Source organism: Arvicanthis niloticus, chromosome 18, assembly GCF_011762505.2.
Source record: "Arvicanthis niloticus isolate mArvNil1 chromosome 18, mArvNil1.pat.X, whole genome shotgun sequence".
NCBI lineage: Eukaryota > Metazoa > Chordata > Mammalia > Rodentia > Muridae > Arvicanthis > Arvicanthis niloticus.
The window spans coordinates 30982430-30997747 of NC_047675.1; the positions used below are offsets into that span (position 1 = coordinate 30982430).

Genomic DNA, 15318 nt, shown 5'->3' on the forward strand with positions numbered 1-15318 from the left:
AGAGTCTCACAGCAGGAAACAGAACGTATCTGTCTGGCTCAGGCAGGAATTTGTACCTTTTGGGGTGTAGGTGTGAACATTTAATTGGATGGTGCAAAGTTCTTATTGTAGAAGAACTGATAAGGCAGAAGCCACAGGAAGCCAATAGCCAGCAGGCAGGGCAAAGCTACTTCTGCAGTTTCTGCTCCTTCCCTGGCCTTCTGAACAGACACAGCATGACATCTGAAGTCCTTCTGGAATGCCAGGATCCATGACCTCCAATATGGAGTCATTAAAATCCCTGGTTCTTACCAACCCAATGTAGGTGTTGGTGTGAAAATCACGGAGCAGAAAGCTATAACAGGAGAAGCCACGGGGCTCCTGTCAACTGGTACACAGTGGTGATACCAACATAAGGAGAAGAAGGGCAGGAGCTTGAGTGTGCCTTTCACCCTCAAGAGTCCTCTGTGCTCACAAGACTCATAGAGTAGTGAGTCCACTCTGGAGGCCCATGTTCTTTATGATGACCTTAGGATCACAGATACAAGTCCCCTGTTAGGTCATGGTATCTTTATTGAAAGACACTGAAGTTCTAACACTTCTGCCTTCATCTCACAGCCCCAGATCCTGTTTAGATCAACTTCACAGTCATTTGTCCATCGACAAACATTTTAACGTTTCCCACCATTTACTTATGTATTGTGTGCATGTACGTTCAATCACGTTCAATTTGTAGGAGTCAGTTCTATCTATCCACAATATGGGTTCAGGGACCAAACACAGGTTGTTAGGCTTGGCAGCAAACTCCTAACTGGCTAAGCCCCTTGCCAACCTCCCCAATCCCCACAACCACAGTATGACTTTGATGGCTTCTGGTATACATGTACAGAATAGGAGTTTCAGAATCAAAAATCCTAGCAAACCATATCAAAGAATATACAAACAGGAGTTTACAACTAGCCACACCTGACTCTGGAAGAAGTGGTGTAGGAGTCAACATGGGGTAGTCTTTTTTATCTGAGGTTTGACTTTGGCTCTATGGATTGATCCCCAGAGACTATAGAATCCCATAGCCCGGCGCTGCAGGATTTCTTTTATAGCCCTGGTTTCTCCTGCCTCCTTGACACAGTGTCTCCAATATATGCTTGTCCAATCTGTGATCCCAGGCCTTCCTGGAGAATGTTCTACTTTTAGTATTCTGACCCAAGGATGTTTTGGGCTGTGGGGACTGAAAGGGCTCCAATTCCTTCAATCTCTGGGTCAAGCAGTCAATTTCTTTATGTTTCCTGAACCTTCTTGTGCTTTTTCCTAACTCCAGACTGTTTTGTAGCTAAGTTGGAGGTAACTTCCCATATCCTCTGTAAAGAATATTTACCATCATTCAGATGAGGTCAGAGACTTGGTAAAAAAAAAAAAAAATGTGGACTGGAGAAAGCCCAGATTCTCTTCTGTTGAGGGAGTCAAGGACACAGTGTAGCCGACAGACAGACGGATGGACAGACAGGCAGGCAGGCAGGCAGACAGACAGACAGACATTGAAACAGAGGTCTAAAAGCAGAAGTTCAAAGTTCATGGGAATATCTGCATTGAGCCACCACTCCATACCCATCTAGTATATTCAGTGTTGGCAGAGACATGAAACACTTGGCACCCCCATACATGACTGGAGGAGATTCAAAATGGTGTAGTCATTTTGAAAGACAGGGTGGTGTTTTTCTTCAAAAATTAAATATACACTTGTGCTATGATTGAGAAATTCTTCTTTCAGGACTTTAGCACTAGGAAATGAAATTATTGATCACAAAACAACAAATAAACAACAGGATCATTTTTTTCCCCAAAATGTTGATAAGAACTTCATTAACAACAGGAAAAAACCATGGAAACCATATTCATATATAGACTGATGCCCTTTGTCAGTGATGGCACTTGAATATCCAAGACTATTAATTAATCTATTAGTAACAGAATAAGTCACTAATGATTTCTTTTCTATGATAGAGTAGTCAGGGCCCTGATGTTTCTAAATCATACATCCACCCTGAGCAAAATGGGAAAGTTTATGACTTGGAAAACGATTGTCTAATTTTCCCTGATAATTTATTTTAAAACACATGGGCCGGTGGGTGGGAGCTTAGGCGCCAGGCCGGAAGGTCCTGGGAAAGCAGCAATACCGTTATTTGGAGAGATCTGTTAAGGATTGTAAGGACCGTTAGCACCTTAAGAGCCATAAGAAAAATCCCATCTATAAATGAGGTTATTGTGGGTGCAGAGGAGCAAGCAAGATGACTCCTGTCAGGAGGCTGGAAGACAGCTCCGATAGGGAGGGCTTGTTGGGAAAACCAGCCCCCAGAGCTCTAGAGCAGGGTCAAATCTGCAGGCCTGTTGAAGACCATCATTAACCATTTTGAGGGCTTCTCTAGCCTCTGAGGCGACTGTGATGACATTTTCTGCCATTTTAGACCCCTTTAAGAGCTTAAGTCCAGGGGAGGGAGCGCTAATTGCCCAGATGTGGTAAGCAAAGTAAGTGGGATCCAGGCCAAGTTTCCCAGAAGGGTTTGCATGCGAGAGTAGTAGGTATGGGGAAGGTGAATTGCACTTTGGATGATTAATAATATCAGCTGTGATGGTGTGACCTAGAAATAGGTAAGGTTCCTGTCTTATATCTTTTCTGGGCTGTGTACAATCCAGGCATCTGCAAGGCAGAGAAGGTGATCCACTGTCACTTTTGCTTTCGAACTCATCCAGTAGAAGGGGGAAAGCCTCTTGGCTGAGCAGTTCTTTTACAAGGGCAGCATAGGTGTCATCACTGTTTGTTCATTCACAGACACAGCAGGAGACACTCCCATCTTTATTAATAGGCACAGCTGGAGACTTTCCCAAAGCCTGGCTATTCTCTGTAGGCAAAGGGTGAGACTGTTCCGAAGCCTTGCTTTTGTTTACAAGAAGGTCACCTCATCTGAGTCATCTCTCTACCCTCCTACAAACTCAGTTTTTCACAGCCATGATCAGGGTGGCAGTTGGGAGGGGTAGCAACATCTGCATGGATATCTGTCAGGGACAAAAGTTCAAGACTTTGTCATAAAACTTGTTTAATTGCCTGTCAGAAAATCTAAGTTGCTTACTCTCCAATATTTCTTTTAACACTTTCAGCTGAGAGTTGGAGTTACCCATAATGCTTGGAGAGGTCCACTTACTGTCTTGAGAAATGTTGGGGTTCCCTTTTCAGGCACCAGCTGTGGAGACAGAGACCAGGAAGTGGTAGTCTAGGATTATGCCCAGGATTCAGACTCTAGAGAAGAGCACCAGAGTGTAGATATAACTTTATTGTTTATTACATGAGCTTATATAATAAGCTTATATATAGCTGATTTTTCTTTTCTTTCTCTTTTAAAAGATAATTATACATTCTGTTTATACATTCAAGGGCAAATTGGAGTGCAACCTGTGCTGTTCAGCAGAATCTGACTTGCCTGTTCAGAAGCCTGTCCAGAAGCCTGTAGGGGAGGGTCCAATCTCTCATAGAGATTTCTGTGAAGACAGGGGAAGCAGCCGCTGCTATGGCCTTGGGTCCTTTGAATTGTCTCACCAGTATGCAAGGAGTCATACTGGTCAGATCACATACTGTGCACAGTGGATCAGGACTCTTCAAGTCTCAGGAGCCTGTGGCACCTCACCCTCCGTCCCACTTCCTCCTCCACCAGGTTTATCTCCACACGGCCTTAAATCTGTTCACTCCGTACTGTATAGAACAGTGCTTTTCCAGACGGTGGTTTGCACCAACAGACTCTATTGTACAAGGTGCATGTGCCTGTATTTTGAGGAGGGAGGACGATCTGCACCTTGGTAACTAACACCCTCTGTCCAGAACCACCCACAAAGCACAGTAATAATTTACTCTTAAAATGAGCAAGGGTGCCACCATAAATGCTTACCAAAGTAAGTCGAGATTGTAGAAGCACATGGACCTATCACAACAGTGTCAGCAAAGCCAGGCTCAAGAAATTACCGGACACATTAGACGGAAGAAAGGGTGTGAATTGTACCTGCACTCCATAATGAAGAAGGTACTTAACAGCATGATGGTGAGGGCCTCTGCCATCTGATGTCTGATAACTCAGTATGTATGTCCATTATCAGGTGATCAAGAATTATTATCAAGGGACCAACACACAGAGAACTCAATGAAATCCTAGTGGTTTGGCTTGTTCCCAACAAATGACCTAACTCACTTTAACAGTCCACATACTCAGGTCAGTCTGGACCTGGTCTTATCCTTCTCTCCTACGGCATCGCCACGGGACCAACTCAAACCTTCAGTCGACAGTCCACCGTCCTGCAGCCCACCAGCAGGTTTTCTATCCCATCCCTACATTTTGACATTCCTATCAACCTCCTGCTTCCACCTCTCAGTGAAGCCTTTTTGAAAATTCTCGATTACTCTACATATGGCCTCATTAGTCCTTCATAGCCATTTCACTATAAATATATATAGAGAGAAACTGTAGTCAGAATGTAATATCTGAGAGAAGAATAAGTAAAAAAGAAAATATATAGTGATATATACAGAAAGAATATAAAAGTATTTATTGCATAATACGATCTAAGTGGTAAATAAATAAGATTACAATAAAAGAACCTGTGCTTGCTTCAGCTACCCAATGAGAAGAAAGTCCATTTGATAAATTGCTGCCAACAAAACCACCACCATATCTTGTGGACTTTACTGTTATCCAGTCAATTCTGACATCATGGAGAGACATAGACATGCATGTTCATCCATGTTTCTGACATGCACTCCTGATGTATCAAGGTGTTGGGTAGACAAAGTGTGTTCTCTACATCTATGCAGTGAAACTGTGAGACCACCCTGACAAATTCACCATAACAACCAAGGAAACAGAAAGAGCATTTAGAGACATAACCACCCTGCTGGTCAGGCTGTTCCTGATAGGGAGAGAGTTAAAAAAACAATTCAGAGAAAAATCACAGAATGCACTGATTAGTAACCAGCTGTGTCCTTCACAGCCCTAGATAAACATAGCCCACCAGAAATAATTGCTTGAGTGAGTGTGGCCAATAAGTTTAAAGGATAAGCAAAGTGTCCACTTAGGTTTAGACAAATTTTGCTGTTGCTAAAGTCTGCCTATGCTAAAGGATAAAAAGTGTGTGCTTCAGAAATTCAGGGTCCTTCCTTCTACGAGAGTGAAGTGTTGAGGCCCACACTCTGCCTCAACACTTTTCCTCAACGCTTTTGGGGCTAAGTGCTCTGGTCAAGAGAGAGTGTGGCTCTTGGGGCAAGAGACTCGAAGAATGGAGACAAGACAGGGTGTGATTCAGTCTCTTCTATTTTCTCAAGTCTCCCTCAAGTCTCTCTCTTATTGAAGGGAATTCTGAGGTATTTATATACACAAGTAGGAGAACACAGGTGAAAACATTTTACCACGTGCACCATATAGCTGAGGTCACTAAACAGCAAAAACAAGCTATGTGGGATAAACAATATATTTATCAGAGTGTGCTTCAGCTGTTATAGGCTTTTGACAACCAAGTCTTTCATCAGGGTATATGGTTCCAGATGGCTGCAAAGTTGATCCAGCCGCTTTCTACTAAAGTCAGCTCCCAACAGTGAAGTGACCCCTACGTGTCAGAATAAAAATTTCTCTTGCTGTTTGTATCAATCTTGGTCTCCGTGTCTCCATGCACTGCGTGTTGAGACTTTCAGGTCCAACAAAACCTGCAGGCAAGGGAAATCCCTGCTTGAATCTCAAATACACTGTCTTAGTGGCAGAGACAGTCACAGACAGATTCTGTCCTGACTAGAGAGATGGGCCATTAGTGGTTCCAAATTATATGCAGTTTCCAAACCACAGTGCCATAAAGCGGTTAGGTGGATGCCAGGAAGCAGGGTTCTGCACAACGGCTCATGTCAAGAGACATGGAGGAACTTTCTAGAGTAAAGAGAACATTCTCTACTTGAAGGAGGTGTGGTCACACATCTCACATATTTTCTCAGATTTTATAAACTATACAGTTAAATGAGTGAGTTAACTTGCATACAAATAATTATAAAACTTCCCAAATAAGACAACTGCCGAAAGTGTAAAAGGTGTCTTTTGAACCCCTTTGATGAAGTGTCCTTACTGCTGGCACAAATGGAAACCACACAGACTTACATTGGCAGCAGGAGCTCAAATGAGCTATGGCCCCAGTGGAAGAGTCTAGGACCAGCCCTCCTAGAAGTTATCCTTCTCTGATCCCATGGTGTCCAGGATGGACTTGACCCCGAAGGTCATGCTTTCCTGTGGTTGATTTCAATGCAACGTATTAAAAAGACTCTGAAAAGCCAAGAAAACTTGCCTAGTGGGATAAGATGATCAGAGGCAAGGGTGTATGGGAGTCTCAGGACCCCTCAGACAAGAGCCGGTGTCTTAATGACAGGGAGTAAATGCTTTAGGGGAACATGGTCACAATTTGGCACAATTTGGCTCCTTTGAAATGGGATAATAGACATACCCAGACCTGCTTCACATAAAAGATTATTCCACCTACCATTTTGAGACAGAAATAGGTGAATAGATTTGCTAACCATAATATATAATCTACAAATATAATAGGTAGAGACACTTTCAGTGGTTTTCAAATTCAGTGACTGAAATGAGAACCCCTGGGTGCTATGTTTTGAAAGTATCTATGAATCATTTTTCTATATTGAAATCTTCAGTGGGATATTATGAGTTCAGCACACGCAGGGATAATCTCTGTGTACTGTGTGGAAGCCTTACCTGTCAATCAAGAGCTGATGGCCTATTAGCAACAGGCAAGAAGTAGAAAATGGGAGTTCCACTAGAGAGATAGGAGCTCAGGTTCAGGAAGATTCTCCACCAGTACTTGGAGGAAGTTGAATGTGTGAAACTGAGGAGAAGTAACTAGCCACGTGGCAGACATAGAATAGTTTAAGTAGATTAAATAAGTTACAAGTTAATGACCTAGCGAAAAGCCATAAGCATTGGTAATAAATACTAAGCCTCTGAATTGTGACCTGGGAACTTGGCTGGGAGTGGAAAAGCCAATGGTTACAAGTACAGGTCTGCCCAGTGAATATTTGGGTCAGAGAGCTAGCCTTCTTCACGTAGATTTGCTAGAACAACAACAACAACAAAAAGTAGATTGAGCACAATTTGGCATCTTTGTAAAAACACAAAATACAAGCAACTTTGCACCAGTGGGCTTGAAAACATTAAGAACAACAACAGTAAGGTAAGACTGGGAATTAAGCACACGGAAGATCTGAGTAAGGGTTTACCAAGGCGTCAGGAGTTTTCAGGAATATATAGGAAAGGCAGGAAAGCATGCAGTCACAAATGATTCCTTTACATATGATATGATAGGGCCACAGTGTTCTCAAACCACATGTGTTTGCATACTACAGGAAAGTAAAGCTGTATGTGAGGCATGATGGATTTTGGGGGTCAGAGAAGCCCTCAGGAAGACCAGGATAGGAATCTTCTTCTGGTATAGATACCTGGACCTCTTATCTCTCTCATCTCATCTAAGATCTCATGCCATAACCAAACATCTTCACAGATGTGTGTGAGGCTCCCTTCTCCCCTGGAGGGCCACCAGCCCACAAGGACAAAGGAAGCGGGGGTGGGGGGTTGGGGGTGGGGGGTGAGGGGTAGGGATGGGAGTGGGGTGGGGGCGCAGGGGTGGTGGTAGTGCAGGGTTTGTATGGTGTGAGTACCAACAGAAGGATTGGCTTCTGGGATCAGCTTCAGTGAGACAGCTCAACTTTATTAGGGGTGAGCAAGTGTTATGTAGATCTGAGGAAGTAGGTAGGAATTTCCAGGGTGAATGTACATTATTTGTTGGGGGGGGGGATGTTTCCTTTACATGAAGAGGAATTTGCCAAGAACCTGCTGGACAGTTTGTATCTGGAGAGAGGAAGTTGAACCTGTAATTTGAATATAAGCTATGTGACTTTCCTCAGAGGATTTCTGGGGTTACAGGCAGGGGGGGGGGTAGGGGGGCTGGTTGTCATAACACAGTACCTATTTCTCATATGGTGGGAAGGGCTGAGTGGGACTTATGTGCTGAACCCTGCAGCACTTGCCAAAAGCTTTGTGTAGGGTAAGGTCAGGCACCTGTGCTTAGAACACTCTCCAGATAAGAGCAGGTGGAGAAGAGGGAGCCCCATTGAGAAGGGGAGTCTTTCATTTAGCAGCAGGCTCAGAGAGCTTATCTAGACATAGAGGACTGCAACCTTAATTGCAGGGCCGTCCAATAGATGTGATATATTCGTGCAAGTGTGGACCTCAGTGGCTTCAGAAACCCTAGGAACAAGAACAAACTTCACAAAGTGGACAACTGAGAAACCCACCGAGACCTGTGGGACTGCTTGACTAGCCTAGGAACAGGTCCAGTCCTGTTTCCCACGAAAATGAACCAATCACTGTTTTGAAAAGAAATAGGTGAGATTTCATATTCAAGGACAATATATACAAATATTCTCTGGGTAGTTGATACCCTCAGTTGTTGGTGCCAGAGAACTCTGATAGCTATTGTCTAAAAGCCTATGCAGCTCAAATTAACTTTCTGAAACCTACTCCCTAATATCTGACCAGGACCTGGCAAAATGGCTGTACTCTAACCCTTAGCACAAATTCATTAAAGACTCCAGAACACAGAGAGCAAATTGCTATGGAGCTGAGACGGAGGGAACATTATAGTGTGTTATAGAGCTCAGGCCTAAAGTCCATTGGACCACAGAACTTATATGGCAGGGTGGGGTGTCCCATCCCTGACACCACTCCATGGTTCAGGGTCCTCAGGGGGTACAAAGCGCAGTGGTCTTACAGGAGGCTTGGCAAAGGGAATTCTCAAGAAGGTGTGAACACCAGCTTCTATATCTTTCACATGGACAAGGCTGCCTCTCACCTGGCCTGTGTGTGTGTTTCTGATGGGGCTGGCTGAGTCCTGGCCTGTGGGTGGAGAGGTGCCATCAAGATTAGTTCTGTTCAGGCAGCTGCTACTACACTGTTACCAGGGTAGGTGTGGGAGAGTTCTTAAGGCCTCTCAGTTCCGATGTGGGATGTAGGGCTGGGGTTTTCCCTAACTTCCACAGCGGGGGACCTCTCCCAGGGTCCTTTTGAAGAGTACTAGGACACTTCTCAGAGTGTTCACCAAAGAGGTAACACACTGAGAGCACAGCAACACAAACATATATCATTGTCATTATCATCCAAGGTCAGTGATAAAGCCAGCCACAGTGATGGGAGCACACAGGAGGAAACAGGAGGGAACCATCGCTCCTACCCTCTTCCTCCTGACCTGCATCCCAGGCAGGACTCTTTAGATCCTCTTTTGTGGGGCGCTGAGAGGCATGTGCTTTACACACTTTCTTATTTCATCTCCACCTTGTCATCTCTTCCCTACCTGGTGTCTTCTTTTTCACAAGCTCAGCCTCTGACTCAGCAGAATTGGGCAGCTCTGATCCTGGTCCCCATTTCCCACTTAGGGAATCTTACCCTGCATGCGGCAGAGGAGAAGCAGGAGTCCATAGATCACAGCATTCAGCCAGCGGGGAAGCCTATCTCGTAGCATGACGGACTTCTAGGCCTGAGTCTGTGCTGTTACAAATGGCAGGGTTTCAACAACAGGAAACAGAAGATGTGGGCCTTGTTCAGGCAGGAATTTGACCTGACATGACATAGGCAGAAGTTTTATTGGGCGGAACAAAGTTCTTATTGCAAGGGAGCTTCACTGACTAGTCCTAAATGACAGAAGCAAAAGCCAGCTTCTGCAATTTTTGTTCTTTCCTTGCCCCCTAGAAAGGTATAGTGCCCTGGTTAACTTTATGTCAACTTGACACAAGCTAGAGTCATCAGAGAGGAGGGAGTCTCCACTGAGAAAATGTCCCAGAAAATAGCCAAGATTTGTCTATAGGCAAGCCTACAAAGCATTTTCTTAATTAGTGATTGACGAAGGAGGGCCCAGCCCATTGTGGATGATATCACCCCAGGCTGATGGTCCTACAGTCTATAAGAAAACAGGCTGAGCAAGCCACGAGGAGGAAGCCAGTGAGCAACACTGCATCCCTCCCTGTCTCTGGGTTCCTGCATGCTCTCACTGCTTTTCATGATGAACTGTCATATGGAATTTTGAGCAAGATAAATCCTTTCCTCCCCAAGTTGCTTTTGGTCATGGTGTCTCATCATGGCAATGGTGATCCCAACAAAGACTTGTAGAGAGGCTTCTGAAGCCCCTCTGGGGTCCCAAAAGCCCTGTCCTCAGATGTAAAGTCACCATGATTTCGGCCATATCCATCAACCCACTGCAGATACTGGGATGAAGATCAGGGAGCAGAAAGCTATAACAGGAGAAGCCACGGGGCTCCTGTGATACATAGCCAAGACACCACAGACAGAGAGGTGGGTGTGCAAGGGCAGAAGCTCTGAGTTTGACCTCTACCCTCAAAGATCCTGTGCACTGTCAAGACTCAGAGGCCCTACCCCCTTATAGTGATCTTAGGATCTATATATACCCTCCCAGTTAGGTCATAGTAGCTTCATTGAAACACTGCAATTCTGCATGAAAGTCCTCACTTCCTAGTCTATCCATCCTATCCACTTCTATACCACGGCTTCTCTAATGGTCAAATCCTTATAAGAAAACTTCAGTCATCTATCTACTTTGCAAATATTGTTTACTTTTTCACATGCACTTATCATTGTGTGTGTATGTGTGCATGTGTGTGCACATGCATATGCACATATGGGCATTCCTGTGTCATGGCACATATGTAGAAATAAAGTAAAGGGACACTTGAAAGAGTCAGTTGTCTCCTTTTACCATGTGGGTCCTGGAGATTAAACTCAGGTTGTTTGTCAGAGTTGGCAGTCCTTACCCTCTGGGCAATCTTCCCAGGCAAACACTTGATGAACTTTTCATGGACATTGCTGGGGGCAAGTAAGGGGTGGATGGGAATGAAGAATAGTGGATCTTGACAGGTGGGGAACCTGTGTGCTGGAGTTAGGTTTCAGCTGAGATTGTACATGTGGCCGCTGAATGGGGTGGCTAACATCATCATCAGGGTGGAGACAGGGACAGAAAGCCCAGCATGCACTGGGAAGGGCTCAGATCTAATCCTAGCACATCATTTTGAGCCATCAGAGCTTCTGTTTCCTCAGTTGGACAGTGAGCTCAGGCATTCCTCAAGTGATCGTCTGGGTCCCCATCCTGCTCATGAAGAGGGAAAAAAAAAAAAAAAGGAAGACTCATATTTGCTGCCACAGAAGGAGGATCTAAAGACAAAGAAAATATCCTTGCTAGGGCCTGTCTCCATGTTGTGTGGTAGCCTGACATCTTTGAAGAGGTTAGGTTCGTGCTGGAACTCACAGAAGGGGGAGTTCTCACAGGGAGGAGCCTGGGGGTATGGAAATATCGGTCATTACCTGGACCCTTTTGTGTAAGATATCTTGGCCTAAGATTGTCTGAAATCACGTGGCTAGAGGTGTGTGTGTGTATGCATGTGCGCGCGCGTGTGTGTGTGTGTATACTCTAAGGCTGAGACATGAGCCTTGGGAAGGGCCATGACCCTGACCTCTGCACCTACCTGAGTAGTTTGGGGGAATACCTAGAGCAAAATTTCCTCATCTGTGTCATAGTCTTATACCAGACATAAGGATTTACTGAGGTAAAAGCCCTGAGAAACCTGGAACCAAAGAAGAGATAGAGATATAGATGGGGACCTGGAGACCAGGGCTGTCCCTGAACCTACAGCTCTGAGATGTGTCCTTGGAATAAGACCACTTTGTCAGCACTGGAGATCGAACACATGGCCCCATGCATATGAAGCGAGTGTTCTACCACTAGCCAGAGTTCCAACCCAGAGGCATCTTTATAGACATAATCACTTTGAGCACATGCTACTTGCAGGCAGGGATCACAAACATAAAGTTCTCCATCATCTTTTGGAGCTGTACTTGGAGAGTCTCAAGAGTCTTCATTGTCTCCTAAATTCTCCTCTATCAATAAGTCAGCAAAACCAGGAGGCAACATATAGTTCAGAGCGATCCAGAAAAGATGTGTTAGTAAGACTTCAGCACCGGGAACAGTATCCTCAAGTTAAAAGAGGGGTCTGGGATGGGAGAAGGACAAGTTTGAGGGTGGCCCCATCTCTAAACTCAAGCATACCCCAGGTTTTGCTCAAGTGGCACCAATGATGCTGGGTACAGGTCAAAAATCAGCAGAGGTCAACAGCTCCTCAGGATGCCTGGATAAGAACTCCCCACCCACCACAGCGTGAAGAATGACTTTAATGACCGGAGGTACATTCAAAGTGAGAGATCAAATTAGGTCCCAGACACAGTCTGAAACCATGATGGTCATGATGTTTTGTGCAGGAATACAAACCCTGACTAAGACAGTGTATTTCCATATGAAGGTGGAAATTGTCCTTTTTAGTCCTGAGAAGAATTGCACTGAAATTTTTATGAGTGTTGCATTGAACCTATAGATTCCTTTTCATAAGATTTTTTTTTGCTATGTTAATCTTAGCAATTTATGAGCATGAGAGATCTTTGCATCTTCTGGTACTTCTGATATATTCTTCAATTTCTTTCTTCAATGACTTGAAGTTTTTATCTTGAGTTACCTCAGACATTGTATATTATTTGCAGCTATTGTGAAAAATATTTCACTGATTTTTTTATCAGTCACTAATCTTTGTATATAGGAGTGACTGATTTTTGTGAGCTAATTTTGTATCCAGCTACTTTGCTAATTTATCAGCTGTAGAAGCTTTTTGGTGGAATTTTTCAGGTCACTTACACATGCTCTCATAGCATCTGAAAATACAGGTAAACACTTCTTCCTTTCCAACCTGTATCCCCTTGATATCTTTCAGTTGTCTTATTGCTTTAGCTTAGAATTCAAGTACTATAGTGAATAGACATGAAGAGAGTAGAAAAATTTGTCTTGTTCCTAATTTTTGTGAAATCATCTTCAGTTTCTATTTAAGTTGGTGTTGTCTATTGCCTTGCTATAAACTACACTTATTATATTGAGGTGAATCTGTAATCTCTTCAGAAATTTTATCATGAACATGTATTGGACAATGTCAAAGGCCTTTTGTGCATCTTAGGAGATGACCTTGTGTTTTTTTCAGTTTGTTTGTATGGTACATTACATTTATCAATTTATCTGTGTTGAACCATCCCTGCATCTCTGGGATAGAGTCTACTTGATCATGGAGGATGATCTTTTGATGTGTTCTTGGATTCAGATAGCAAGTATTTGATTATTTTTTTAACCTATGTTTATGAGGAAAATTATGGTTTGGGTGTCAGAGTAACTGGTTCATAGAATGAATTGGCCAGGGTTCCTTCTGTTTCTATTTTGTGGAATACTTTGAGGAGCACTGGCACTAACTCTAATTTGAAATTCTTGTAGAATTCTCTGCTAAAACCATCGGGCTTTGGGCTTCATTTGGTTGGGAGGGTTTTAATGACTGCTTCTATTTCACTAGGGGTTATAGATCTGTCTGAATTGCTTCTCTTATTTGGTTTAACTTTGGTAAGTGGTGTGTACTGGGAAAATTATCTTTTTCTTTTAGCTTTCCCAATTTGGTGGAGTGCAGGTTTTTAAAGTATGTTCTTATGATTCTCTGGATTTCCTCAGTGTCTATTGTTATGTCCTGTTTTTCATTTCTAGTTGTGTTAATTAAAATCCCCTTTTAATTTTTTGGGTAAGGGTTTGTCAGTCTTCCTAATTTTTTAAAAAATAACCATCTCTTTGTTTTATTGATTTTTTTGGTATTTCTGTTTGTTTCTATATTATTGTTGTTATTCCTGGGTTTGATCATTTCTACCATAGCAAGGAATCCAAGGAAAATACAAAAATGATCATTGCATCCATGAAAATGACAATGTTATGATGGGTGTGTTCTCTGTTTTAAAAACAGACAACAGTCCTGCACAAAGAATGGGGAATAGGCCAGTCCACTGGAAATACCGCACAACCCCCCAAGGACAAGGCATCATAGAACAAGCCCACTCATCCCTCAACTAACAATTAAAGAAGGGGGTACTGGGAGACCAAGGTCTAAAGCCTCAAGACAAATTATCAGATGCCTTATTTACACTTAATCTTTAAAACTCTGATAAAGAAAGCCTTTTCCTGCCTATAAGCATTGGGGCACCATGATGCCCTGCATCACCCCTCTACCCTTGGTCTACTGGAAGGATTCCCTAACCAATATCTGGGAGAACTGGTCTCACAGCTAATCATGGGATGAGGGTTTGCTTGTTTTTTTCCTGAAGGAGCTAAGAAATCCATCTGGATTCCTGGCTGGTCCATCAAGCCCTGTACCACCAAATACCTAGGTGGAACAGATGGAAACTGAGGACCACATTGCAGATCCTCTCACAAAGGGAGTCTGATGGGGAGGAGGGACTACTGGCAGCTATGGAGCAGCACTCTCCTGACCACTGGCCAACAGGGGGAGGACCACAGAGAACATGCAGGAGGAGAGGATGCCCACAATCAGCCCTCACCCAGGTGACTTGGGGGAACCTCAAAGCCCTCATAAACCAACCCCAGAGAATTTCCCCTGAAGGGAAAGAGACAGGACCCTATACCCTATTCTTGCTCATGTGTGCAATTAAAGCAGCCAATTCACAGACACATGCTGCTCCCATTTTATGGACAGTGATGAGATAGCCACCAGTTCTACTCCCTGTGATTTGGGATTCCAGACTCCTTATAATGTATAGCAATAACCCATGGATGGGAGAAAACCTTTTTTCAGTTAATTCCACCCTAAAAGTAGCCTTTAATGGCTCATACTCTCTTATGGAGGGCCTGGTGGGATTCTGCCCGAATGTAACTGCTTGTCTACTGGACTTTGTTGCTCTAGACAAAGTAGTAACAAGTGATTTTTATAATTGGACTAATAGGCAATGTGGACCACAGAGATGTTGGGCTGTTTCCAATTATGCTGCTTCTGTAGACTATGACTCCTTGACTCATATCCGGTACACATTTATAAGAGGTTCAATGGCAGGTATTAATGGAACTTTCCCAGTAACCCCCAAAACACCTCTCTTTCAGCCGACTCTATACCTTTTGCTCACCTGGAGGTCTCCTCGTTATGTGAGTCATACAAAGGTACTCATGGGTACCTTTGTCCAGAATGGAGATCTACTTACATGGGAAGCCTCTCAACTGACTTGCCACTACCAGTGACCTCCTGAATGGCATTCTGGGTGCAAGCATTTTGCAATTTATTTGACCAATCTCTGCCTCATTTTTTTCTCCTGTGAGACCCACAACCAGATG

At 43.7% G+C, this 15318-nt stretch overlaps 1 protein-coding gene across 3 annotated transcripts in view; it reads right to left on the reverse strand.

The window, feature by feature from the left end:
- The window catches only part of LOC117723169 (pyrethroid hydrolase Ces2a-like), a 30226-nt gene extending 20559 nt beyond the window's left edge, over positions 1-9667 (reverse strand). The window contains exons 1-2 of one of the 3 annotated variants that reach the window (XM_076915732.1): positions 9507-9623; positions 3177-3271 (exon numbers count right to left, since the gene is read on the reverse strand). Coding sequence is in view for 1 of the 3 variants with exons in the window: in XM_076915731.1 (XP_076771846.1) it covers positions 9507-9582 (76 nt within the window). In the remaining 2 variants the exon portion in view is untranslated. Of the gene's footprint in view, positions 1-3176; positions 3272-9506 lie in introns of all 3 variants that reach the window. The other 2 variants (XM_076915731.1, XM_076915730.1) reach the window with 2 other exon arrangements.
- Between the last annotated feature and the right edge of the window lie 5651 nt (positions 9668-15318).